Below are 25,377 nucleotides of genomic sequence, written 5' to 3'. Positions count from 1 at the left end.
TCATTTCACCGCGACCTTGGACTTCGACGCACCGTACAAACCAACCGACGAGCGGCAACTGAGCGAGCGAGCGCCGACCTTGAGTATATATACAGCGCGACGGCGCATGCACTGTCAGCTGTCGAATGTTCGAGAAGGGGGAGAAGCGCAACGGCGCATGCGCGCGCGTCAGCTGCCGATGTTCTCGAAGCGTGACGGCGCATGCGCGCGCGTCAGCTGCCGATGTTCTCGAAGCGTGACGGCGCATGCGCGCTACATTATACAGCTAGCGAATGTTCGTGAAGAGGAGAAGCGCACGCGGTGTGTAGAGGAGGAAGGGTGCACAGATGGTGGAGAAGTGAAGCGCGCGCGGTGTGTAGAGGAGGAAGGGATGCACAGATGGTGGAAGAAGGAGGAGGAAGCTTGCGGACGGCGCCGCACTACAAGCCTCGAGTATTAGATGCTCCGCATCTAAAAGGGACGCAAACACGTGCCCAACAGAAGAGAAACAAACGGAGACGCCCAGATAAACGTCATTATTTCTCGGCGATAAGTACCAGAAAGTGCAGATTCGTCTTACGAGTGAGTTGGTTCAAGCCCGTAAGCGCCGCCACTTGCGAAGCGCGCTTTAACCGATTCTTCCGGGTGTCGCGTCTCGGTGGCCGCGTTCTCACGGCGGCCAAGGCGGCGTCGTGGGCGGCATCCCGCGTCGGTCTCGCCGCGAGCATCGCAGCTGGCAGCAGCAGAAGCGGCAGGGACGCCGCCGCCGCCGCTGCGGCAGCACGTCGATGGGCAGCAGTGTCGCCTGCGGAGCCTTCGCCAACCATCGTCGGCTGTGCGTCGTCGTGGCTTCGCGCTCGGTTTCTCGGCCGCCGGTTGCGGCATGACGTGCAAGTCGGCCGACAGTGCGGACAAGCATATGCACGGTAGGCCCCCACGTGCTTCACTCTCTTTCTCACTTCGTCGCGGCTGCTTCACTCTGCACGTGCAGAGGGGAGGTCGAATGTAAGCGCGGACGCGCTGTACTTACCAGCCGTAGAAGTGTACTTCATTCGGTTGCCGATAAATCCGATCTGTGTGCACTTGCACGAGCTGCTCCATCATTCACGTCTGCAGTTTCATTGACACTCGAACACGACTTCATCCGGGTGTTGCGGCGGGAACAAGATCTATCATTTGAAGCAGACAAAAAAGAAGAGGGGTGGGGGGTGGGGGGAGGTAGCAAGAGAGAATTGTGCAGATGCATGTTTTTATTTTGTTTTTTCATGAAATGTATATAAGAAGGCGTTAATGCCGGTGCGTGGTGCCGGCTCGTCCTCTTCTCTTGCGCAATAGTTTGTCGTCGGTAGCTAGAGAACAAGCACAAAAATATCATATACTTAGAAATTTGGCGCAACCTCGACTCACGCAAACACTCACACAAGCACACACACTTACACCAGAGCAACACACACGACACGCAGCGCTCTGTGTGTTGCTCTGGTGTAAGTGTGTGTGCTTGTGTGAGTGTTTGCGTGAGTCGAGGTTGCGCCAAATTTCTAAGTATATGATGTATAACCAACTAGCCCAACAACAAGTTTTATTAAGCACAAAAATATGTAAAAGCACGTGGCCTAAATGCGCATTTTGTTTGTTTCTGTTCAAGTCTTGAGCTAACCGGTCCAAATGTGCGTGCATGTTAACTGCCATCTGTCAACGTATTAAACGATGCCAATGTTGAAATTCTGAAAATTTTATCGCTACTTCCTTTCCCCAAGTGAAACTTCAAGCGATACGTCCTCGTTAAAGGAGAAAATCGAAGTTCTGCATCGAATTCGCTGTTCAATAGAAAAGTGATGATTCGTCAGTACGAGTCGGCCTATTGATGCGCGCTTTCGCCCGTCGCGCGCAACAAACGACACCCAGAGGAACGAAATTTTACTTCTTCATAAATCACACGCATGCAAGCGCGCGACGTAAAATACACGAACGCAACAACTTGCGTTTTCGGAGAATGGCGCGTTATTATGCGCTTACCATTAAGGTACGGCACATTGAAAACGTGGAAGTTCGCGTTCGCCTAAAATCGGTGCCTCGTTCACTCACGAAACGAGCCGCAATTATACCTTGCGGCCGTTCGCGCCTTCTTAGCACGGGATAGCTGTCAAGAAAATCAAATGTAAAAATGTTGAACACAGCGGGCTCTTCAATGGGGCACGAATTTCGTACGATTCCGTGCTGTTCAAAGGTCGAGGATGCATGCAAAGATTTTTCAGCAATTTTTTTCGCTCATTGAAGCTTGTTCCGGCTATTCGAGGCATCCGATAATCCGTGGCCGACGCGCAAAGGCAAACGCATGCTCCGACTTTCTGCGGCATTTCCTTCCTTCCCGCGGCTTTAAGATCGCGGCCTTTTGTATCGGTCAACACCTGCACGATGACGCGGGACTCCCTCTGTCAACGACGCTTGCGATAAATAGGCTGCGTTTGTTTGAAGAGCACGAAATGCGCCTGGGCGTGTGCTGGGGGGTTTAGCGGGCGCTTACCGACGTGCTCGCGTCGACAGCTATTCGTTGCATTTCACTTACTCATGAAAATTTCGTGGAGTCGTTGGGTTTTTTACTCATCTATCTTCCATCTATACGAGCCTCGCGAAGCTTTTTTGTGAAGATACATGATTCACTCTGCCATTAAAATTCGACATCTTGTAGACATTTGCCAAGTTCTCACATGAAACGACTGAAAATACAGTTTCCATTACGAGGTGTGCAACAATAGTGACTGGCTTCGGAAGACATAGTTCAACTTGTTTTTTAGACGGCAGGGTTGGGTGTACGCATGGGGGGGGGGGGGGGAGTGCAATGTCAGCCCTGTACATTGAGTAATAGGGAAGGGGCACTGCAACACGAGTGGGGGGGGGGGCAAAATCAGCCCGATCAATTGACTTCGCCCCCCCCCCCCCTTAAGGGGAACTCTGCGCAAGCCTATGAAGGCAGGCGTTCCTTTTTCTCCTTTTGCGAGATAATGAAAAACACAATATGATGAAGGCTCATCTATTGAGGGAAATACAATTCGACAGTTTGATTCTTGAAGCTAAGAAATGTGAGAATATACAATACGCTTTAAAAGAAAGTCCTGCGTATAACCCGGCTGGTTGCTGTGCATTCTAAGTGAGCAGCTGTTTCAAGAGGAGCTCATGATTTTTATTTTTCGAATAAAAGGGTACACTTTGAAGAAGGATGATTTGTTTACGATGTTTCGTCCTTCGCATTGATTCGGTTTGGTGAACGACGATGTTTACAATACGGCTGCTTTTAAGGACACATTTGCAGATATATGCTGTGGAGCAAGAGCCTGTATCCGTGGACGTTCTGCGACTGTAAGCAGACACGGTCTCACTAACTGGGCAATATGAAATAGCACATGACTTTACAGTGCTAATTTCAGAGATAACGTTTGATAATGCACTATGTTTAACACGACACAACTAAACAGCTCAGAAAGAAAGAAAAACAAAACTATAACAGCACGCGTTATCACCATATCATCACAAAACGTTTGTCATCGCTCTATGAGCGTTTATGTGAGCTTTTTGACATTTCGCTCATGCTCTTGCGATGAACTAACAGTAGATTAAGAAGGATATTTGATTTCCTTGAAGTGAGGCGTATTTACAGCCAGAGTGATAAGTGTTGGTTTTAATCTTGTGAAAACCGTGACCCGTACTGACAGAGTGAAGCCGGCCGCAGGATACAGTACAATATAGTCTCGAAAGACTTGTGCCGTGCGCACAATGGTTATTAAAACTAATACTTCATTGCTTCTGTATAGCCGACGTTGAGCATGTTCGGAAGCTGTGAGGGTGTATATCATTACATGTCACACTGCCACCGTCACATGTGAGGCCACAAATTTCACCCTTCCACAGAATAGTTACAATAATTGCTGAAAATATTTCTACTTAGAATTTAGCTGGAATGGACCACAATTCCTGTAGTGCAGTTTACTGTCTATAGGGAGAACTTGCATAAGGGGTACCAAACGCACAAGCACGCCTACGCACTTACCGTATGTTTGTGGTTAACTTTATTCATTATATTTTTGTTTACTCTATTTGACTGCCAACCCTGCAGGTGGCCCTCTGCTGTGAGTTCTATCATGTCATTTCGCTTACATTCTCCGAAAAAAGCTGAACCACTCGCCGATGCTCTTGGGATAAACTAAATATTTGGTGTGCTTGTTCAATTACACTACTTTCAAATTTAAATATATATATATATATATATATATATATATATATATATATATATATATATATATATATATATATATATATATATATATATATATATATATATATATATATATATATATATATATATATATGGACTATTGGCGTTGTTTTCAAGAACAACTTGCCTAAGATGACATTGACGGCTGGTTCCATTGTTAGCTCTTCCTTGGACACAATTGTGTTTTGGTCGTTTTTTTTTGCTACGTCCGCGTCGACGGCACGGTCTGCAAAAAGAAAAGGATGGCGACGCTCTCAATGTTCATGCTTACAAAGTTGACAGAGTGAGCTTGGACTCTTTTGAAAAACTGCTTTGAAAATTGTTGCTTTGTTTATATGCGACTGTAAGTCGAAAAACTGGTCAGACAGCGTAGCTTAGCGATATACACGAGTGAATAGCGACATGCAAGAAGGGGTCGGCGCTACTAGCCATAAGCATCCAAGCTTATTCGCAAGGTACGTTGACCATACTTGTGCATACGTTGTGCATACTTGTCATGTAACCGCTGTCACAGCGGTTACATGGAAAGTTTTGTAGCTTTGTAATAACCTCATCGCGCGTTTACGAGTGGGCACTGATGGTTATAAGCAGAATGTGGTACCCAGGTTGTCTGAACACCAGTAAGTGCCTTGGACTGACTGGACGATATTTTGATAGGTGGACCTATGTTCGTCAAAGTTACCTTGCCATCTTTGTAGTGTAGGATTTGAAAGGGTTAGTCAATGACGCCCGAACCTGCTGTGATATCACTACATCTCCGAATATTTGTTTAACTGCTGAGCTGTTTAGGTTTTTCAATTGGCAGTTCTAAGCAAGTAATAAGAACTCAAAAATCGCGTGACGTAACCCAGGCAATATTCAGCAACATACATTTGATCGCATCGACATCGAGTGCATTGAGATATTTTTACACCTTCACCAAAAATAGTGGGGGCACCCTGCATAATGTGTAATAAATCATATCGTGTGTGCACTTTTACCGCCAACTTTAACCATAATTTATTTGTGCGGCACATAAAACTTCCTTTTTATGTAATTTCAATTTGACCTCGCAAAAATAATTTAACCAAAATACATGGCGCAAGTATACCGTAACCCGTAAAAATGGCTGGTCAGTGAGACATCATTGCTAACGATGAAAAAATCCACAGCCGGGTGTTGTATCCTCGAGCTAACATTTCGACGCGTAGCCTTGTCATCTTTAAGGCTATAACTGGTTGGGGGCTCGAGCCTGCGGACTTTTTCATCGCAATCATCCTTCCTCCCCTTCCTGCCGTTTTTTAGGGCACAAGAACCGATGTGAATGACTAACAAAGAGCTGGCTTGGGCTGTAGTTTGTGGAGGTATCTTTGAGGATGTAAACAAAGTGAGGGTAAGAGCACCTGTCCATGTCTCTGGTGGTGTCTGTGCATGAGCTCTACACACACTAAGTTTACTATCGTCTATGAGTATCTTGCCCCCGTGAGAAGTGTGAGGTTAGAGACCCGCATTCCAGGCCGACTGATCCTACTCCTTGTCATTAAATATCTTCGTGTGGATGAGTCCCTGTGTGTTTCCAATGTCTATGGTCGGTTACAACCTAGTATAAGCTCCGCGCCCAATTATGCGGTGCACCTATAGTTTACCTGTGGCAAAAAAAGTGGTGGTATGGATGGTTTCCGTTCTAACCGTAATCACGTTTTTGCTGCTACTGTAAATACCACGTATTATGAAATAAATTTCGTCGTCTCGGGTCGAAATACTGCGTTTGGATAAGAGTGAAGTCGCTTTCTTTGCTGAAACTGAACAGGCACTCAAGTTTTCGACCGAAAACTAGCGACACGAGCTGTATTTGTAGGAAAAAGTCACCACCACCAAATACGCGAAAGGAGCTTAACGTCACGTAATTACTTAATAGTAAACAAGGCATTTACAGTCCGATGACCCGTCTGAGCATTTATACCAAGTACTCTAAATCGTTTAACAATTTTTCTGAAAACCACATAACGCATACTGGATGGCACAGCAATAATCTGCGTGCGAAGTGGTGAAGCTTATGTATGCTTTGGTTGTCGCCGACTACGGTTAGAAACAGTTTGCTGTTGCTGAAGAAGAGATCAAGCCACAAGGTTGTCGGAGGCGGCCAAACTCGTGTAAATGGCTACGAAGGGTCGATTGATTGCAAGACGAACAGACGACTCGAACCAAACGGTAACGACCTCAACTTTGCAAATTCAACCGGGAAAACGAGATACGTGGCAGGAAGCAGGGAGGGTCTGTTCTGGAGCGGGTCCCGCCGCTCTAATTGGCTGAAGGAGAAGGGCACAGCGGATAAGACCCGCGTCGACTTGTTTTCCGCAAAATTGCGGCGCACGCCGAGGAGATCCAAGTGTACACTCCCGTATTTGAGGACGTTTTGAGGCTCTGCTTGGACGGCACCAGGTTTGTCTGCATGTGTTTCTCGAACATGGATTTCGTCTGAATGATGGGCGTCATAACTGTCGAAACAGAACTCGCGATTAAAGCGAAGGTGGCATAAGATGATCAGGCTCTCGAGGTGCGCGTAGGTTGCAAGTAGAATTTATGTCACACTTCTAACTGCTTGTGACAACACACAGACGTACCTTAGCTCTGTTCATAACAAGTGTCCTGAACGTGAATTCTCGCTGGGTACCATTGGCATGTATGATGCAAGAGTAACAGGAAAAGGGTAGCTCGAGTCGAATTTCGGACCAATCACCAGATCAATTTTCGCGAACGTTGTCAGTGTACACAGTTACCTATTTTAACTACGCGCTCGTTTCATCCGCAACTCACTATACGTTAGTCAACGCGTAATGTGTAGCGAACTTTTTTTTTTCATTTACTTCGTTACACGTTGGGAACGCACTGTAACAACGATTAACGTGAAAAAAATAGCGTGAGAGCGACATCAATTCAATGTATGCGCACGAGAAAATTCAAGGCGATCAAAAATGTGACATTAAAGATATGCTGTTAAAAGTACCATCACATCCCAGCTGCATGTCAAGCGCGATCTGACTTTATCTCTAGTATTTATATAAACAAAAAATGTGATGTCGACAAGGTCTATAGCCCTTCGCTGCCAACGTTTCTTTTTTCGTTTATTTGAGGGTATACATTGACTGTCTTTATACAGACAGAATAAATCCGTACGCATTTCAAGCTAGTCAGGTACACTTTAAATGCACCCTACTTTTTTGTCATGCACATCGTCAATATTAATTTACTGCCTTTTGGAGACCACGTTTTTATTGCGTTTCCAATTTTTACATTGTTCTCCATGAGTTATTTGGTTTTCGACAGAAAGCAAACTTCTACACTCAAATGAGGTGTTTAACAATAATAATAATAATAATAATAATAATAATAATAATAATAATAATAATAATAATAATAATAATAATAATAATAATAATAATAATAATAATAATTGTTGGGGCTTTACATTCACAAACCTCGATATGATTATGAGAGCTCTAGGATTTCCAACTATTTGGGGTTTTCATCCTGCACCTAAATTTTATCCCATACGCCTCTGACAATTTTGCTCAACGAAGGGGCAGTCGTAAAAAAAAAAGGAGACGAAGAGATGAGAGAAAAAGAGAAATAAAAATGGGGAGTGAGAAACAAAGAAAGGCAAAGATAGATCTACACTGCATGCAGAAATCAAGCCGAAAGAGAAAAAAAGTAAGAAATAAAGGGAAACAAAGATAGAGAAGGAAGATGAGATAGAGAGAAAGGGAAGAAAAGATTACTAAGAACAGAAAGAACGGGAAAGAGAAAACAAATTGAGAGAGAAACACACTGAAAGGAGTGGAAAGCAACAGGCACAAAAAACAAACAGATACAAGAAACCGAAAAAAACGTAAAAAGAAACAAGAAAGGTCACCTGGATCACTCTTCATTCAGACTTGGTACCCCTATAGTGCGAAACTCCCATAAATTTTATCGGAAATTATTCTTAGGCAGACCCCCCCCCCCCCCCGTGAGTACTATTTTTACGATTACCCTCTCCTCAATAAAGTGAAGGGTAGCAGATTTATTAAATCCATCTGAGAATTATGACACTCTTCATTCGTGCCGAGCTTCATTTTTTTAAACGTTAAGAATTGAAGTGCGACGACAAAAACTACGACTAATGTATAGACACGCACTATTCCTATATGTGTCTTAGCTTCCAGATTAACTATTTCTCTTTTTGTTAGTAGAGATTCTTCTTGGTACGTGTCCGCAGTGATCTTAACGTCATTCGCTAACTTCATAAAGTGTTGTTTGTTGCTACGGCACCGAACTTTGATCCTCCTCCGCACCTTAGAGTGCCATAAAGAAGCAGTAGAATGGTACTGTACGAAGTAGCCCAAATGTCTATCTTGCTAATAATCAAGCTAGGCCACTCGACTGCCCCTTCAAAACTTGTGCTTCAGTTCTTCAAGTGTTGAGTGCACAGATTCCCACGATACAGTAGTAACACCAAACGTTTATGTCTGGATGATGTCATTCCTTCTGCACACGTCAACTTTCTATTACAGTGTAAAATTTCGCCCTTGTCCAGTTCCTCAGTGTAAGATAGTTTACCAGGAAATTTTCTGGTCAACCTCCCTGCCATCTGCAATTATACTTTCTTTCTTCCTTTCCTCCTTGCTTCCTTCCTATTTTGAGGTGTTCACCAGCTCCTCCTAATGCGAAGCGGGAAACCTGGCCTTATACACGAATTAACTTTCCCGCCTGTTCCGTTTATCGGACCTGGGGCTGCGAAAATAAATTATGGATTTGATAACTTCAAGCACACGTCGTAATGCCATATATGGAAGGAATGTATGCCCTTCCTGCGCAAGCATTGAAGTTTAGCAATGAGCACCTGCTTCGGACACAAAGAGAAGCGTTCGCCAGTTGTGCACATCAAGGGAGTTTAATCTTTTACTGTTGTCCTGCTACACCGCGTCATATATCGTTCCCCGAGGGATCCTACCGTGTCTCATTATGCCGGCCTCTAATGCACCTCAGACACTGTGTCGGGCCTTTAAAATTACGCTCTTTTACTGCTATACGTTTACCTAATTACTAGCTGTAATGACCGCCTCCGTGTTTGTGCGTGTGCTCTCCGGGAATGGTCAGCGCCCGTGGGAGCGTTAGCGTGCGCTATTCTACGTTCGACGCTGCGTTCGCGGCGCCTTCGTGGCGTTGCTCGACGACGTGCAGCACGCGCGTGCGCGCACACGGACGTGTAAACAAGGCGGCCGCGTTTCGCCGTGTCACCTGGGCGCAACGAGCGTCGGGCCTCCCCGACGCGCGCAGCTGCTGTGACAAAAGAGCCGTATAGCCATCTGGAACCGCGGTACAAGTTCCCCTGAAAGCGCGGAGGACTCCGTCTGTGTCGCCTTTCACGAGCCGCGGCCCAACGCCGTCGAAAGCCTCCAAGGGACGAAAGGAAAAAAGAAGATATCGGGGCCGCCTTTCTGAGAAACGCGTAACACCGCGCCGAAGCCGCGCGAAGCCCGAGAACATCTTTCGGCTGTTAAGGCGAAGACCTCAGACGCCTCGTCAAGCAAGAAAATCGAACGTCGATGACGTCACGCATCGATGGTGTAACATCACGCAAAAAAAAAAAAATTGCGTGATGGCGTCATTTTATGACGTCGTCACGACGTCACATATTGCTGAAATTTGTGACGTCACACGACGTGGCGTGAAATGACGATGTCATGATGACATTATTGCTTGGTCGAAGATGGGCTGGTGACGTAGGCAATACAAAACCACGCCAGGTGCACAGAGCTTTTAGAAGGGTGCGGTGATGGTTCAATACGTCGACTTAGAAAGAAAAGAGGATGGCCTTTTCCTTCGAGTTATTTTAAGCGAATTCATAAGCGATCGGCCTGTAAGTTCTGTTGAATTCACCGTGAGGTGACTTGCACACTAAAGAAGCCTCGTCGCTTTTAAATTCTTCGAGACCATTTTCCACTTCGGAATGCATACTTGCCGTATTATTGCGTTAGCTAAACAAATGCAATAGTATAAGCGAATGCAGACAAGAAAAAAGGTCATTTCATTATCCATTCTTCTTTTTCGACCATATCGGCTTGTTATTTTTTTTTACTTTATCGCTCATTCATATCGTAAACTACGTATTCCAGAACTTTTTCGGAATATAAAACAATTTCATTTCTTAAATGGGCAGACCAGCGGGCGGGCAGCATACGATCTGCTCAATCAGTAAAAAGGGAGCTGAAAAACTAGGAAAGGCAGGTAATTCAACTAGGATTGTAAAATCTGGTTTGCTACCCTACACCAGAGAAACGAGGGCTCATGCCGCTCAGGATAAAGGCGGTAAGATGATGGGAGAGAGCTGTTCGCTTTCTGTTCCTATGACCTTGCGTAGTCATGATTACTCATTTTTAATAGATTCAAACCAATGATGCCACCCGCCAAGGTGTTTTAGCAGAGAATTGAGTTGGCACATGCGAATCGCTGGCACGCTACTCCGCATGGGGCCGGGTACAGGGGGAAGATGACACGAGGAGAGAGGCCCAATAAAAGAAAAAGAAACGTTAAAGAAGACAAAATTTGGGCACCCATGGTTCCGACTCTGGTGTGTCTTGTGGGGGTACAGACCTTGATTGGAAACGTTTAGTCCCACATTTTTGACGCCCGCGTGTGTTACTGTGAGAACATAGCTTGATAAGTAATTTTATACCTGGCGTTTTTTACTCCTTCAAGAGATAAGGACAGCCGGTGGCTTATTCCAATGCTAATATCACGCTGTACTATGTTAAAAAAAATAAAGAATACGAGCTGGAAACAAAGTCGACGTGGGCATTTTTTCGACTAGCGACGGCGCCCAATCGTTCGACCAGCAGGTGGTGTGAAACGTATTTTGGGGCAGCTTTGACGTGCGCTTTTGCAAAATGGCGTTGCGCTCAGGACTGTGCATGAATTGACAACTGTGTGTATGCAGGATTGAAAGCGCCAAGGTGGGGGCGGCGCGGCTGAAGAAGATTTATGCAAAACGCGTGCGTCCGAAGAGCGCAGCTGCACAAGCCCAGGGTTGCCGCACTTCGACGGAAGCAGCTGCTCGCTCTTTTCGGCTCGAGCTGCATCCGCGACTGGCGGACAGCTTCACGAGTAGCGCGCTGGGGAGTCCGTGACGAGATGTGCGCGTGTAATTACGTGCGCCGAAAGTTATTCTGCAGACGCTCCGGTTGCACACAACACGATGAGCGTCACGATGATTGCACTCCTGCAACGTCTGGGAAACAGAAAGCGAAAAGGACATCATATACAAGAAGCATATTTTGGTCGGCAACAACAAAAAAACTTTGCAGTCTATTCTACACTTTTGTAATTTGAGTAAACGGTGGATTTAGTTATATATTTTTTTTCGTCATCTCCGTCTTTCCTTACATCTTTCTACATCTTCTTTTTGCATCTTTATTTATTTATTTATTTATTTATTTATTTATTTATTTATTTATTTATTTATTTATTTTTATAGCGCCTTCTCTCCTCTGTTTTCTCCTCCTCTTTCCTGCTCCTTGCTATTAATGCTAAAACAGACAGGGCGTGAAAGGAGACACAGGAGGGCAGTCAAAGCACCGCCAAATGCGCTGTCTTGACTCCTCCCTCGTCACCATGTTTGCCCGCCCTTTCTTTTAACATGAACGAGTACACATACAGCTCATTTCTCTGTTGCTCTTTCCTGCCCTCATCACCCTCAATTGCATTTGCCATCTCTTACTGAACCACGCTATATACAAGGCTATGATATGATTTACCATCTTCTTTCCTCTGCACCCTCAATTCACTTGTGCACCCCCTTGCTGTACTATTGTACGACTGTGCTGTAGGAGCTGCTTAGCACGTTTCTACTTTATGTGGCACATACCCGCAGAGTTTTCTGTTTATGACACCACCTTTCCTCTAAGCTTAAACTGCTTAGCCGTTAAATGTTAAACTAGATGGTTAGAATTCATCATTAATGATGGTAAGGCGTTCGAATGCGGATTCAAGACAAGTAAGGAGGCGACTCCGATATCTTGTTTCCTGCTGCTGCATCGTAAACCACTTCGAAACATTAATAAAGTGATTTCAAGCAAGTAAAACGTCATTTTGTTAAATAGAGCTTGCAGAAATGAGAGTGTAAAGGTGTTTTTCTTCCCCCAATAGCTCTTTTTATTAGCATAAGAGCTATGTTTCTCCTAAAACACCCTTTACTTATTATCGAAGCACTTGTAGTTCGTACGACAGCATTCCAGATGATAATTAGGAATCGCTGATTAAAACTTTGTTGGTTATTAGGCTGGTTTATAATAAATTATTTAACTCTTTTAAGTTTAACTACAAGCACATAATAAATTCACGCATATTCTGCGTATGTTTAATATTAAATTATAAGGAGCAGGAACATTCACTCCGGCACTGAACGGTGGCTCAGATTATCATGGCTATGTACACTAGATGGTCAGTGTAAGACACTGTAGCGCGAAACTACAATGCTGTAAACTATTCCCAATACAATTCAGTACTCAAAGAGTCTGTCCACGGCCTATTTTATTATGTACGATGTTGTGTGTAAGGTTGGCAAAGTGTGTGCACTTTTTGTGCGAATGCCACCTGTAAATAGAAGCTCCCTGACTTTATTTTTTTGGGGGTTTTCAGTGATAAGGCTGCTTAGACGTGTGTGTGTGTGTGTGTGTGTGTGTGTGTGTGTGTGTGTGTGTGTGTGTGTGTGTGTGTGTGTGTGTGTGTGTGTGTGTGTGTGTGTGTGTGTGTGCGTGTGTGCGTGTGTGTGCGTGTGTGTGCGTGTGTGTGTGTGTGTGTGTGTGTGTGTGTGTGTGTGTGTGTGTGTGTGTGTGTGTGTGTGTGTGTGTGTGTGTGTGTGTGTGTGTGTGTGTGTGTGTGTGTGTGTGTGTGTGTGTGTGTGTGTGTGTGTGTTATAAGACTCTTGGAAAATGGATCACCGATTAAACTGAGAGACTATCATATATTTCGATCGGACGACAGCATAACTATCCTTAACCGCAGTTCTCTTGCTAATATCACGTGGTTCACATAGAGTTCGATGGCGTCATTACCCCGTAGTTTCATAGCAACATAACAAAACGACATCACTTTTTCAGGCATTCATTTTTAACTGCATTGCCTCCTTAAAACTGGTACGACGCGAATTCATTTCCAAGTGTCTGGAGCACATCTAGATACTGCAGAACGTGGTGCTTAATTAGGGTCAGAAATATTTCAATATTTTTCATCGTGCGTGGCATGCTTGCATGCTTTCACTGGAGAAAAAAATTTGTTCGGCTGTTATCTCAGTATCTCCCAACAGCCTCGGTCTGATAATTTAGATTTGGGATATAAATGTTTATTTCGTTAATGAAACTTTCCACGCACCTCTTCTTTTTTCTCCTACATTTCATTACAAAGAAGGTCCCCTAGAAACCTACGACTTTGGTAACTATCCCCGTTATTAGCTATCGAAGTGATGGTTTATTGCGTTTCGCACAGTTATTCCGAAGTAATGCTCGTTCATCACAGTTCAAAAATTTTGTCCGCTCACTCTTTCCAAGATAGAACATTTGATTTCTCATATGTAGTGTTGGTTTTTTTTTAATATTCGGCTCTTACAGAAACTTTATTGTGTTCCAATGTTTATTTATTTATGAAGTTGCTTTCGTTCCCGAGTTGAGGCTGGGCTCGTTCTGTTACTCTCCAATCTTGACAAAGGAAAATGTGTGCCTTGACGCACCGTCTTGACGACAAAAGACGCCGCTGCATAAAGGACAAACAATGGCCTCTTCGCGGCAGTCAGTAGAAAACGCCTATTCAGCACCAGCAGTCTGGATGATGTAGACAGTGAACGCTGCAAGTCGCTGCGCTGAGCGGTTTTACCGCCTCGGTTAACTCGAGCGCTGTTGCTATGAGGAGTCCTATGGGACAATTGGGACCGCCAAGTGCCATTTCTTAGATAGCTTTAAAGCGAAGGAGCTAGCTTATTCGTTACACGATACTCGCGTCACAATGGCGTATTCGTGGAATGCACCTGCAGTCTTCTAAGGCAGAAGCGTTCTGACAGAAGCCTTGTCCACGTGGACAGCAGAAGCGCACCGTAAGCATAACCGTTTCAATCCTAACATGTAATAACTTTGTCGCCAGCTTTCGATCTTTTTACTTATGGCATTTACATAGTCCCCTTCTAGCTCTATCAAACAAGTTAGCAAATTCAGCTGATAACTTGGCGAGTATTCTATCCACCTCAATTATACATTCATATTAAATATATTTCAAAAAGAAATCGTACAATCCAAGCTTTGAAATCAGGCATTTTCACACACACTGAGCTTGAATGAAAAAAAGCTTTGGGCGGACCTGCCATGCATGCATGCATGCACTGCATGACGCCAATTGCTATCGGTTTCAGATTACGCGGGCTTTACCATATACGCCGTATATTAACCTGGCAGGAAGACGCGACATCTGCTAATGTCAGCAACAATCAACAAATGGCCCGTTCCGAAGTATTGTGTGTATGAACCCGACGAAAAATAGTCGAAATATCAACTGAACTCGAAAATAGGACAAACGATTCATACAGATTGTTCTGTTCGAAGCCGAGATAAAATTGCCACTTGTACACTTGTCACGGAGGCAAACGGCTTCGTAACTGAAGCTTTGACATTAAACGGAGATGCCACAGAAATAAAAAAAAAAAGGTATATGGTTCAAAGCTTGCAGTAAGCCGTTCAAAGCTCGTTACACAGATAAGTTGATCAGTGTCATGCCTACTTACTGCTGTGTCTACGCAGAACTTGGTTGTAGCGAAGCTCTTGAACTCTACTGCAGCAAAAGTGAAATTGGCTTGAACTTGGTTGTCGCAAGGTTGAACTTGGCTTGAACTTGGTTGTAACGAGGTTAAACTTGGCTCCAGCTTGCTTTTAGTAAGGTTGAACTTGGCTAGAACTTGGTTGTACCAAGGTTCAACTTGGCCTAAACTTGACTATAGTGAGATTGAACCTGGCTTGAACTTGGTTGTAGCAAGGTTGAACTTGACTTGAACTTGACTGTAACGAGGTTGAACTTGGTTTGAACTTGGTTGTAGCAAGGTTGAACATGGCTTGAACTTGGTTGTAGCAAGGTAGAACTTGGCCTGAACTTGGAACGAGGTAAGACTTGGCTGGAGCTTGCTTGTAGCAAGGTTGAACTTGGCTAGAGCTTGATTGTAGCAAGGTTGAACCTGGCTTGAACTTGACTGTAGCAAGATTGAACCTGGATTCAACTTGGTGGTAGCAAGGCTGAACTTAACTTGAACTTGACTGTAACGAGGTTTAACTTGGCTTGTGGTTGGTTGTAGCAAGGTTGAACTTGTCTTGAACTTGGCTGTAACAAGGTTAGACTTGGCTTGAGCTTGCTTGTAGCAAGGCTGAACTTGCCTAGAACTTGGTTGTAGCAAGGTTGAACTTGGCTGGAACTTGACTGTAGTGAGATTGAGCCTGGCTTGAGCTTGCATGTAGCGAGAATGAACTCGGCCCGAACTTGGTTGTAGCAAGGTTGTACAAAGTTTGATCTCCATCTTTTTGTCGTTGTCCTCGGTTCTCATACCGCGGTGCATACCTCCATCGCAACATACCTTCATCAAAGCATCGCCGTTATTGCCCTAGGCAATAACGACGATGTCTTGATGGCGATTGCGTCGGCGCCAACGGTATGGCGATTGCGTCTGCGCCAATGGTAGAGACACGGCCTCGCTCCGCACATATAGCGGCAAGCCTTGCTTTTCGGATTGCGGCTTTTTTCTCGGGAGTGCGATTTTTCTTCAGGCGACCCTTGATTGCTTCGCAGCCATTTCTTCGGCTGACTGTAGCTATCACCATTTTTTTAGTGGACCATTGGTGAGTGACGGGGTGGACCCCCTTTTTCGCGATGCATACCCTTCTACGACAGTGACAATTTTGGGATAGCGGTACAAGGACCGATCTGCTAAACAGCTTTGCTGTTATTAAACATGGTATTGTTGCTGCAGTTTGTAGACAATGCTGTAGACATTTATTGTTTACTCGTGATGAAACGCCTTTGTTAGTTCAACAACCTGCTCTTTCATAATGTTCGGTAGAGAAGTATACTGCACGTATTATGGAATATGTTCACGTAGGCTTGTTATTGGTTTGGCAACACACACTACGCCTGTGTACGTTTTTTTTTTTATTTCAGCAGCTGTAAGTCACTGCGTGTACACTGTGTAATACATATGCAATAAAAAAATCGTAAGAATACTTTGTAGAGAAATATTGCCCACAGCACCATGGGCAAGGACGAGGGGCACGACGAAACAAGAAATAAGGACATGAAAAGCTATGAAATTTATGCAAGAAGCAATAAACTATTCACACCGATACCAAAACAAATTGCGGGAGTTTATGACCCCGTACTATTGAACAAAAAAAAAACGATGAAGCAACATGTAAGCTGAGAAGGCATAAATAAAAAAACCATGTTTCATTCTTAAAATATGAAGTATAACTAAGAGGAAATGAATTCCCATTTAAAGTTCTCAAAGAACATGTGTTGAACTTTTTGTCGACGCAGAACGCAGCATTTGACATTCCTCGCTGCAGGCTTTAATGTTAGATACCGTACTCACTCGATTGTATCGCGACTGTGGTTGTAACGCGAGGGGCGACTTTTCATTTCGTTGAGGAAGAAAAAAAATAGTTAATTCGTTCAGTAGAAATAAAGTTTTTTTTTCATTCATTCATTTAGTAGCGTAGCCAAGAAGTGGCACACCTAGCACATGCCCCCCCCCCCCCCCACCCTCCCCATTTTTTTTTTTGTCATGGCATGGTGAGCATGAAGTGATACTCGAACATATCAGCATGAAGTGATACTCGAATTCGAAGCCGAGGTTCATTGCCACTAGACCACCACGTCGGTGCTAAAATAAATGCGGCAGCCAATTATGCCACATCTTTAGGTTTGGTTTTTTTACAAACACACTGTGAGAACGACAGCTCTCGTAGTACCCGGTGGTAGTGCTTGAATGACCATACGGTGTTTTTGAGTACCCGGTCTTCAGTGAAGCTCCTAATGACACAAAAATGACATTTCAATGCAATCATGGACGCAATTTTAGTCCCGCACATGCCATCTTAAAGGCTTTTTCGGCTTGAGAAATTGCCATCGCTTTTCGTGGACAGCTGTAACACACAAATAGCCTTTAGAAAGGATTTTTATTCTTGTGAAGGTGTTCGTTGGCAATTTGTTTTCCTACTTGCGGTTTGTTATAAATCAATGAAACTAATATTTAAACACGAATCAAAGAAGAGGTGCCAACCGCCATGCAGTTTTCGCGCGATATCTTCTAAATATGAGCATCTTGCAAAACGCCAGCTTTTGGCAGTTATGAAGATCCATACACTGGAAGCCCCACAGCATCGTTCATGAGCGCAATCTGGTGGCATGAAAAAGGTATTACAGAGGAGTGCTCTTAATCAGAAAAACTAAGTTGCTTTTGTTATTGTTTTAGGGGGGGGGCGCATTTTAGACATTGCCTGCGAGTGAGACGCATAGTATACGGCGGATCGTGTACAGGGTCATACTGCTCCACGCGATTCTCAAGCTGTGTATAGGCTGTGCATGTGTGAAGGTCCAAATGAGCAGCATTTTGAACTATTGGAACTATGAGGGGGCCTTTCTGTGCGGTGGAGGTACGTAAACGTATACACATTGGGAAGGCGTGTGGTGGCTTACCTCCCGCGCATGGCTGCAGTGGCGTTTCAGCTTGGCGTCTTTGAGCAGAGGCTCAGTGGAGGCCGACCTCGTGCGCAGAACGCCGCCGACGACGAGCTGGAGTCGCAGAACAGCGACCATGGTCTCGTGATGGGGCCCTTGCAGAACCAGGTGCCCCTCTTCTTCCGAGACGGAAAGCGGAGAATCGGTGAGTCCTTATATAACGTACATGTCGTGGTTCCTGAATACCGCGTCGATGGTTCTCACGAGTCTGCACTGACTGCGAGTTCACCACTTTAATTCAGGATTGCCTGTCCTGATTTCCCGTTTGAGAGTTGCGCTCTACAATGTTGTCGCACTGCGTTACATTTACATGCTAGTCTTGTGGCGAGTGGCTGGGCGGGTGGCGCTGCTGACTTTGGCTACACGCTGATAAATTTGGGGTGGGCGGCACTACTGGCATCGGCTTGGGCCAACGTCGGTATACACGAGCTATGACACGAATGATGGGAGAGGGCCCTTAGATCTATAAAGACAAAGCAGCCACTGACAGTTGCGATTATCCTTGTTCTGGTACCAAACAAGGCAGATTGGTAGCATTGTTGATACTTATCAGATACATCAGACATAGCCTCTATAATTGTCAGATTCAAGCCGGCACAAGCCTCCACACTCCCTTTTTTTTTCTTCTTGTTCTTGCGTGCCTCGCAGAGCGCAATATACTAATTAATTGCCTGTGTCATATTTTTGCAATGATTGACACTGGTCCATAACTTTGCTTTTTGTTCTTTTGATCGTTATTAAAAGTACAACTCTTTAGGTTTTGCGTAGCGCCAGGTAGTGCGAACAGGAATTATCATCGTCAAGGCCTGGTACATGCTAGCTTTGTCTTCTTCAACTTCTCCTTTGCTCCCGCAACAGGTGCGCCGTTTGGTCTGCTGTTGGATACACAAATACAATGGGAGAGTCTGTTACGAGTCTGTTACGCCAGGCCTGCGCAAAACGCGCTCCACAGTCACAGCGAAAGCTATTGATGAGCGGCCTTTTAGAGCTTTTTCTAAACACTCTTTGGGTAACTGCTACAAACACACCGCTGGGTACCCCCTATGTCATAAATAATCATAATTTCTATGTAGTAGGCCAGAATTCACTATGCTATCCTTCGTTATTCTTTAGAGAAGCGTGGTATCCACTGCACGCTTCTTAGGAATGTTGTGTAATTTTTTTTTATGTCGTGGCTGACGACGATAAAAAATTACGCCTGGCGCGGCTATGCGCCACAGTTATTTGGTGATCAAGAAGAAGTTTTCCAATTGGTTGCAGCTTTGGACGACTCACTCGTTACGCTATTCGCATTGTGGGACGCCTGGCTGGTCCTTTTATGTTCTAAAACACTTTATTACTCACATTAACACAATTCCTTTTCTTACATCAAGCTTGCCTAAGGCTAGTTTAGAAACAAGTTCCTAGCACTGGTATGGCTCAGTGGTAGAAAACTCGCCCGGCACGCAGCGGATCCAGGATCTAATTCCATTGTGTCATGGTTTTTTTTTATTCACTGGGTTTCTTGTTTTTCGTTCGATACTGGTTACGGACACCGGCGGCGGCGGCGGCGGTGGTGGTAGAGGACAACTACGGCGCCACGCGTGATCCTTGTTCTGATCTCATAACAGCTTTCGTCGTAAAATCACGTAACATCGCCACAAGTAGTCACGCGACTTAAAGTCATGCAACATAACACACTAACTATAGGTATGTAACTAAAATTACTTAACAACTCGCAATAACAAGTCACGTAGCTAAATATCACGTGACATCACGTAACGTCTAGTCATGCGGCTAAAATCATGTTACATCATGAGACTGGTCACGTCAATAAAATCATGTAAGAATACTCACGTGACAAAATTACGTAATATCGCATAACTCGCCTCGTCACTAGAATCATGTCAAGTCACCTAACTGCTCGCGTGACTAAAAATCGTATAACATCAGACCACACCTAGTCACGTGACTAAAAACTGTAACGTTTAGTAAATGGCAAAAATTACGCAACATCGCGCAATAGCTAGTCGCGCGACCTGTTTCCACCATGAACACGAAGCAGTTAGCCCTATCACTAAAATCACAACATCATGTAACTGGTTGTCACGGGACATGTGTATCCAAGTGTAGCAACACTTATGATCACTAGCAAAAGCTTAGCATCTCTGTGAAAACCTTGGCATTACTAGCGAAACTTAGCTGGGTATAGTAGACCAGCTGCGCTGATGGTTCCAGCCTTGCACTATATATACTTATGCAAGCAGCGGCGGCGCACTTATTGTTGGTACTTAGAACATGATATAAAGGTGACGATGGTGGTGCTCATCGTAGTCGTCAGAGTTGCATCGGCGATTATAGACTGATGGTGTTTTAGTGACTGTCAGGTGTGTGACTTTGCGTGCTCTCTCTTCTCTCCATTTTTAAAACTCCCTCATCGCTTTCCCCAGTGTAGGGTAGCATACCAGTCCTTCTAGACTGGTTAACATCCCGGCATTATCGTTCTCTCCCGTTCGTTCCTTGAACTGTATGCGAACCTCCAGTGCGTGCATTTACCCGTAGCAACGTACGTGCTCATGATGACGTCAACTTTCCTCCGGATGCAGATTACGTGCTGGTGTACGAGGACAACGAAGGAGCACGGCTAGGTAAACACGATGAGTGGCGGTCTACCTTCATGGCCAACCTTCGGCAGGCCGGACTCGACATGGAGGAGGTGAGTGCTGAAGCTGCTGCGCAGACATACTCTGCCGCGTTCTTAATTTTACGCTTAATTCAAGTAACCCGCTTGGACATGTTATGCTCTTTTCACATACGACTCTGCCGCATGAGAGCGATCTCGGAAGAAGACGCTACTTTTAACAGCGTTGGCAAAGTAGAATAGATGCAGCCATGGTACGCGTCCGGCATTTCTGCCAGCTGCTTAGCGCCACATTCGGCATCAAAACTGCAGGGCACATGCTTTCCATGGGAAGTGTGCATTTGTGCTGTGTTAAGGCATGACGCATGTACGCCTGCAGTCTAAAGGATCGAGGAGCACCCGAATGCCTAATGCCCACTTGACAATGAAACTTCAAACTCGACGCTACGTACGCAGGCATTTGGGGTGACTGAGCTTTTTCACAATTTCGAAATCGTGCAAATTCTCGCGGCTGACTATACATGTTCCTTACTTGCACTTACTTTGCCCTTGAAATGTTATTCAATGCATGCTTGTAGATATGTATTTCAAGTGCAAGAATTTTTATACTGTGTACATAGTTTAGTGTTTCTTTAGTGATATGTATTCAATGAACTGTTCGTAGCTGCCGTTAGAGAGACCCAGTAATGTGGTCAATTAAGCTACTCACCGTAGCAGCCTTTTGCGACCGCTCCTTTATTTCATTATTGAATGAAAGACACATAAAGCTTTCAGTTGAATTGGATATTCATTGAAGGTCATCAGACAAGGGCTTCCAGGATGTTAAACGTTCTACCACGAAACGCTGTTTGAAATCATTCCGTATAGACTTGAACATTGCTTCTCCTTGTTACATGCGCGTAATGCGGTGCGCCCTAAATTGCATGCGGTGGTTTACGCGCGCAGGAGCTGGTGGAGGGAGAGAACAAGTCGACGCACTTCATCAAGCTCTCGGTGCCGTGGCCAGTGTTACTCCGCTACGCCGAGGAGCTCTGCCTGCGCGCCCCGCTCCAGGTGGGAACAGCAGGGCCGTCTATGAGTGCATGTGCGCAAGTGTGCGCAAACACAATATACTAGGAAATGGAGTGGCACCTATTGTTTCGTGCCCTTCTTAGTTATGGGAGTAAACCAGAAGTACCCAACTTCACTCGCGAACATTAGGCTTGGGTTCAATGGGGAACACAACTTGAATGACTTCATTGTTCAGCAAAGTGGCCAGCTCCGCTTACAACAAGTAGATTGGTCTTTTTTTTTTCTTGTTTCGCCAAGTCGCCTGCAGAATTTTTCAGTCGGGAGTCGTTATTTCGGGATTCATTTCCATTTTTATAGCAAATATAGTTATTTTAGTCCTTTTCCCGAAAAGCGCGGTTGTCGATGACTTTGTGTAGTTGAATGTCGAACTCAAACATACGTTTGGGGAATGAAGAAGTGACGCTGATCATGCACTTGCAAACGTGCATTTATAGGAATTCGGCAACGTTAAAAGTAATTATAGGATTGCTTTCAATCATTGTTGTGCACATTTTCACTGTGCAATAATTAAAGCAACTTTTTTCACTCCCCTTCACACCTAATGATATTCTTTATTTCTACTTAAGAATTGTTTCAAAAATAGGGCAATTCAATAAGTTTCCGCTTCTTTTGACCTTCTTCGCAAAAATGGCGCCGCTTTTAGGGAGGTGGCACAATGGTGGAGGGCTTTTTTGTTATGATTATTTGCATGTTAGCTCGGTAACACCTGCCCACTCCCTAGTCGCAGTGGTAGGGTGAGCGGCAGCCTCAAGCTTTACGCCCTACGCTTTGCTTTTCACTTCATTTTTGTGAGGTCTTGCATTGATAAATTTACTCCCTTTTTCTCGAATATTCTAGTGGGAAAGAACATTAGTACAGAGAACATTTATGCATAAGCCTGAGAAAACAGGTATATCGGTTCTTCTACTTTATCTCATGTAACAGCACTGAAAACATACGGCGCGCATATAGTGTAGCTTATGGATGATGACGGCGGCATTTATCAAGAATCTAATTAGGCGATTTAGAACTGTAGTAATGTTAAAGTGAGCTAGAATAGGGTAGTGGGCTCACTCGCCGGCCGGCGCCATGCATTGCGGTGACGCCGCCAATGTCACACAAACGTGCTTCGGCGCGCCTCCGTGGCGTGGCGCTACCGCCGCATTAAATGTAGCGAGCGTTGGTGCTGGGGCAGTTGGAGTGGCGGTCGGTGTGTGCGAGTTTTATTACTTTGAGAACTCGTCGCGCTTTGCATCCTCAATCCCCTAGCTTCTTCGGCGAACAGTGATGCGGCCTGACAAGCAGTGACCGTCAAACGAGGTTAAAATGCTTCCGCGGCGGCAAAACCACTGTTTTGCGCCAGGCTGTCGTACAGGTTACGTCCACGGGAAGGGCAGCAAGAAACCGTCTTTGTTCGGCGTTCCGAAGGATGCAGCCCCGAAGAAGCAATGGGAAAGAAATTTGCATCGAGCGGACAAAGCCCTGGACGACACATCTGCCGTGTGTGACCTTCATTTTCAGCCGAAGTACGTGCTACGGGACTACGTGCATATAATCTACGTGACTGGACTGCGCGTGACTATAACCAGTGTGCTAGAAATGCTTTCTTATTTGACAGGGAAAGTAGCATTTAAATACATAATGACACCAAAGACCAGCCAAGACCCATTAGAAAATTTATTTGGTATTATACGTCAGTCATCCGGCAGCAACGGCCACCCCACGCCAACTCAGTTTTTGCTAACCATTACTTGTCTGTCATTCTATGGTCTCGTGAAAACAGTTAGCCAGGGGAATTTCGACCAAGGCGAGCTAGCATCATTGCTGGAGATCAATGCTGCTACTGACACGCTGCCACAAGACGATTCAGTTGGCAGTGCAAGCACTGTGAATGAGCCTATAGTGCCAGCACCTATTGACCACAACCAGCATATTGCTAGAAGTGATTCCAGGCTGATCTTTTATGTTGCTGGCTATATTGCGCGAAAGTGTGTCATTAAAACAAACTGCGAAGTTTGCATAACACTACTCACGATGCCAGCTCAAGGAGAAGATGCTGCTACTGACACACTGCCACAAGACGATTCAGTTGGCAGTGCAAGCACTGTGAATGGACCTATAGTGCCAGCAACTATTGACCACAACCAGCATATTGCTAGAAATGATTCCAGGCTGATTTTTTATGTTTGTGGCTATAATGCGCGAAAGTGTGTCATTAAAACAAACTGCGAAGTTTGCATAACACTACTCACGATGCCAGTTCAAGGAGAAGATTTTCAGCTCGCTCGTCTAACCACCTTTCGTAACAAAGGTGGACTGTTGTATCCATCTAGCCACCTGTACAGTTTTGTGAGCAAGCTAGAAAACATGTTTACGGAGTGCTTTTTTTCCACAAGTTGCATTCTGACAGCATTTTGGATGTATTGACAATCGCGAAAGAAAAGTTTTCTCAAGAAGTTGGGGGCACACAACATGCCCCTGGCCTCTCAAAAGACGTAATCAGCTTTTATATTGTTACGCGGTTTTGTGAAAGGCATTAATTCTGACAGAACCGAGAAGCGGGAAAAGGCAAATCATCTAAAGTTGAGCCGCTGCTCCTGAAGAAGAAATATCCAGTAAGCAACTGTGCCCAATATATATCTGATCAATAAATTTTCATGTACTTGTGCCCAGTACATGGGGAGAGTGGCTTCCTGTTTTTCTTATCTGTGGATTTTTACAGTCTTTGCATAGGAATATTCAGTGGAGAAATAGCCAAATTACACAGCCAAGATAGTGGAGATCTGCAGAAAGAATGAGCAGCTGAAAATTTTTAAATGCTGTGAAATGTATAACATTAAGAGCTCGTGGTAACCTCCCGAGTGTGTACCAAGGTCAGCATCGCTAATAATTTCACACGCTCGTAAAAGGCGTGCGTGACGAATGTAGGGCCCGAGAAATGCAAAGAATCCAGTTTACAATTGATAGCCGCGCCACGTAAGCTTTGAAAAGTTCGCCATCACTGCTTATCACTTGTAAGAGAATTTAAATGCATCTCATGTTTGCACAGCATCCCTTGCACGCAGTTTAATCGCGCGAGTTACGCCGACAGAGTTTGTGAAAAGAATGCTTTCTACAGCTTTATTCGCACGAGTACTGACGGTATTCGGTGTGTTTCATTTAACATCAAATAACGAGCTAACAGTATAGCTGCATACACCATGCTACAGTGTTCTAGATGGTTACCTACGCGCACATGTAGGCCAATGGCCTACGCACCTAGCTATGGTGGCTAGAATTGGGAGGTGACGCCAGCGCCTGAAATTTCGCCCAGCGCGCGCGATCCTCCTTTTCAAGCACCGCCGCGACGGCCACCATGGCGCTGCTGTCGGCATAGTGATGCGGGCGAAGCGCGCGCTCCGCGTTCTCTCGTCGGCTCCCCTCTGGGCTCGCCGGTTTGCCTCTGAAAGTGTGTCTCGGCGTGTGCAGTTTCCCGCGTTGTTGTCTCGCTTTTGGCAAAATGTATTTAGCTGCTGACACGACAGTGTGAGTGCCGAGCTCAGGATGAACTCCAGCACTACAAAAGCGAGGCAACGCCACTGCTTCGCTCCTGGCTGCGCGAGCGGCTATGTGTCATCGAGGGAGCAAGGTCAGCGTGCTTCTCTCTTCTCTGTTCCCAAAGACCCTGCCCTCTTCG

At 45.0% G+C, this 25,377-nt stretch overlaps 1 protein-coding gene across 7 annotated transcripts in view; it reads left to right on the top strand.

The window, feature by feature from the left end:
* The window catches only part of LOC119183121 (anoctamin-7), a 100,349-nt gene that overhangs the window by 35,977 nt on the left and 38,995 nt on the right, over nucleotides 1-25,377 (top strand). For 5 of the 7 annotated variants that reach the window (XM_037433579.2, XM_075888822.1, XM_075888825.1 and 2 more), the window contains 3 exons: nucleotides 18,068-18,176; nucleotides 20,617-20,726; nucleotides 21,597-21,704. In XM_037433579.2, the coding sequence (XP_037289476.1) occupies nucleotides 18,068-18,176; nucleotides 20,617-20,726; nucleotides 21,597-21,704 (327 nt within the window). Of the gene's footprint in view, nucleotides 1-635; nucleotides 906-6,577; nucleotides 6,671-18,067; nucleotides 18,177-20,616; nucleotides 20,727-21,596; nucleotides 21,705-25,377 lie in introns of those variants that run through there. The other 2 variants (XM_075888826.1, XM_075888827.1) reach the window with 2 other exon arrangements.

The sequence above is a fragment of the Rhipicephalus microplus genome, chromosome 3, assembly GCF_043290135.1.
Source record: "Rhipicephalus microplus isolate Deutch F79 chromosome 3, USDA_Rmic, whole genome shotgun sequence".
Classification (NCBI taxonomy): Eukaryota; Metazoa; Arthropoda; class Arachnida; order Ixodida; family Ixodidae; genus Rhipicephalus; species Rhipicephalus microplus.
Note: the sequence above shows the minus strand (reverse complement) of the source record. Positions and strands in the feature narration are given on the sequence as shown.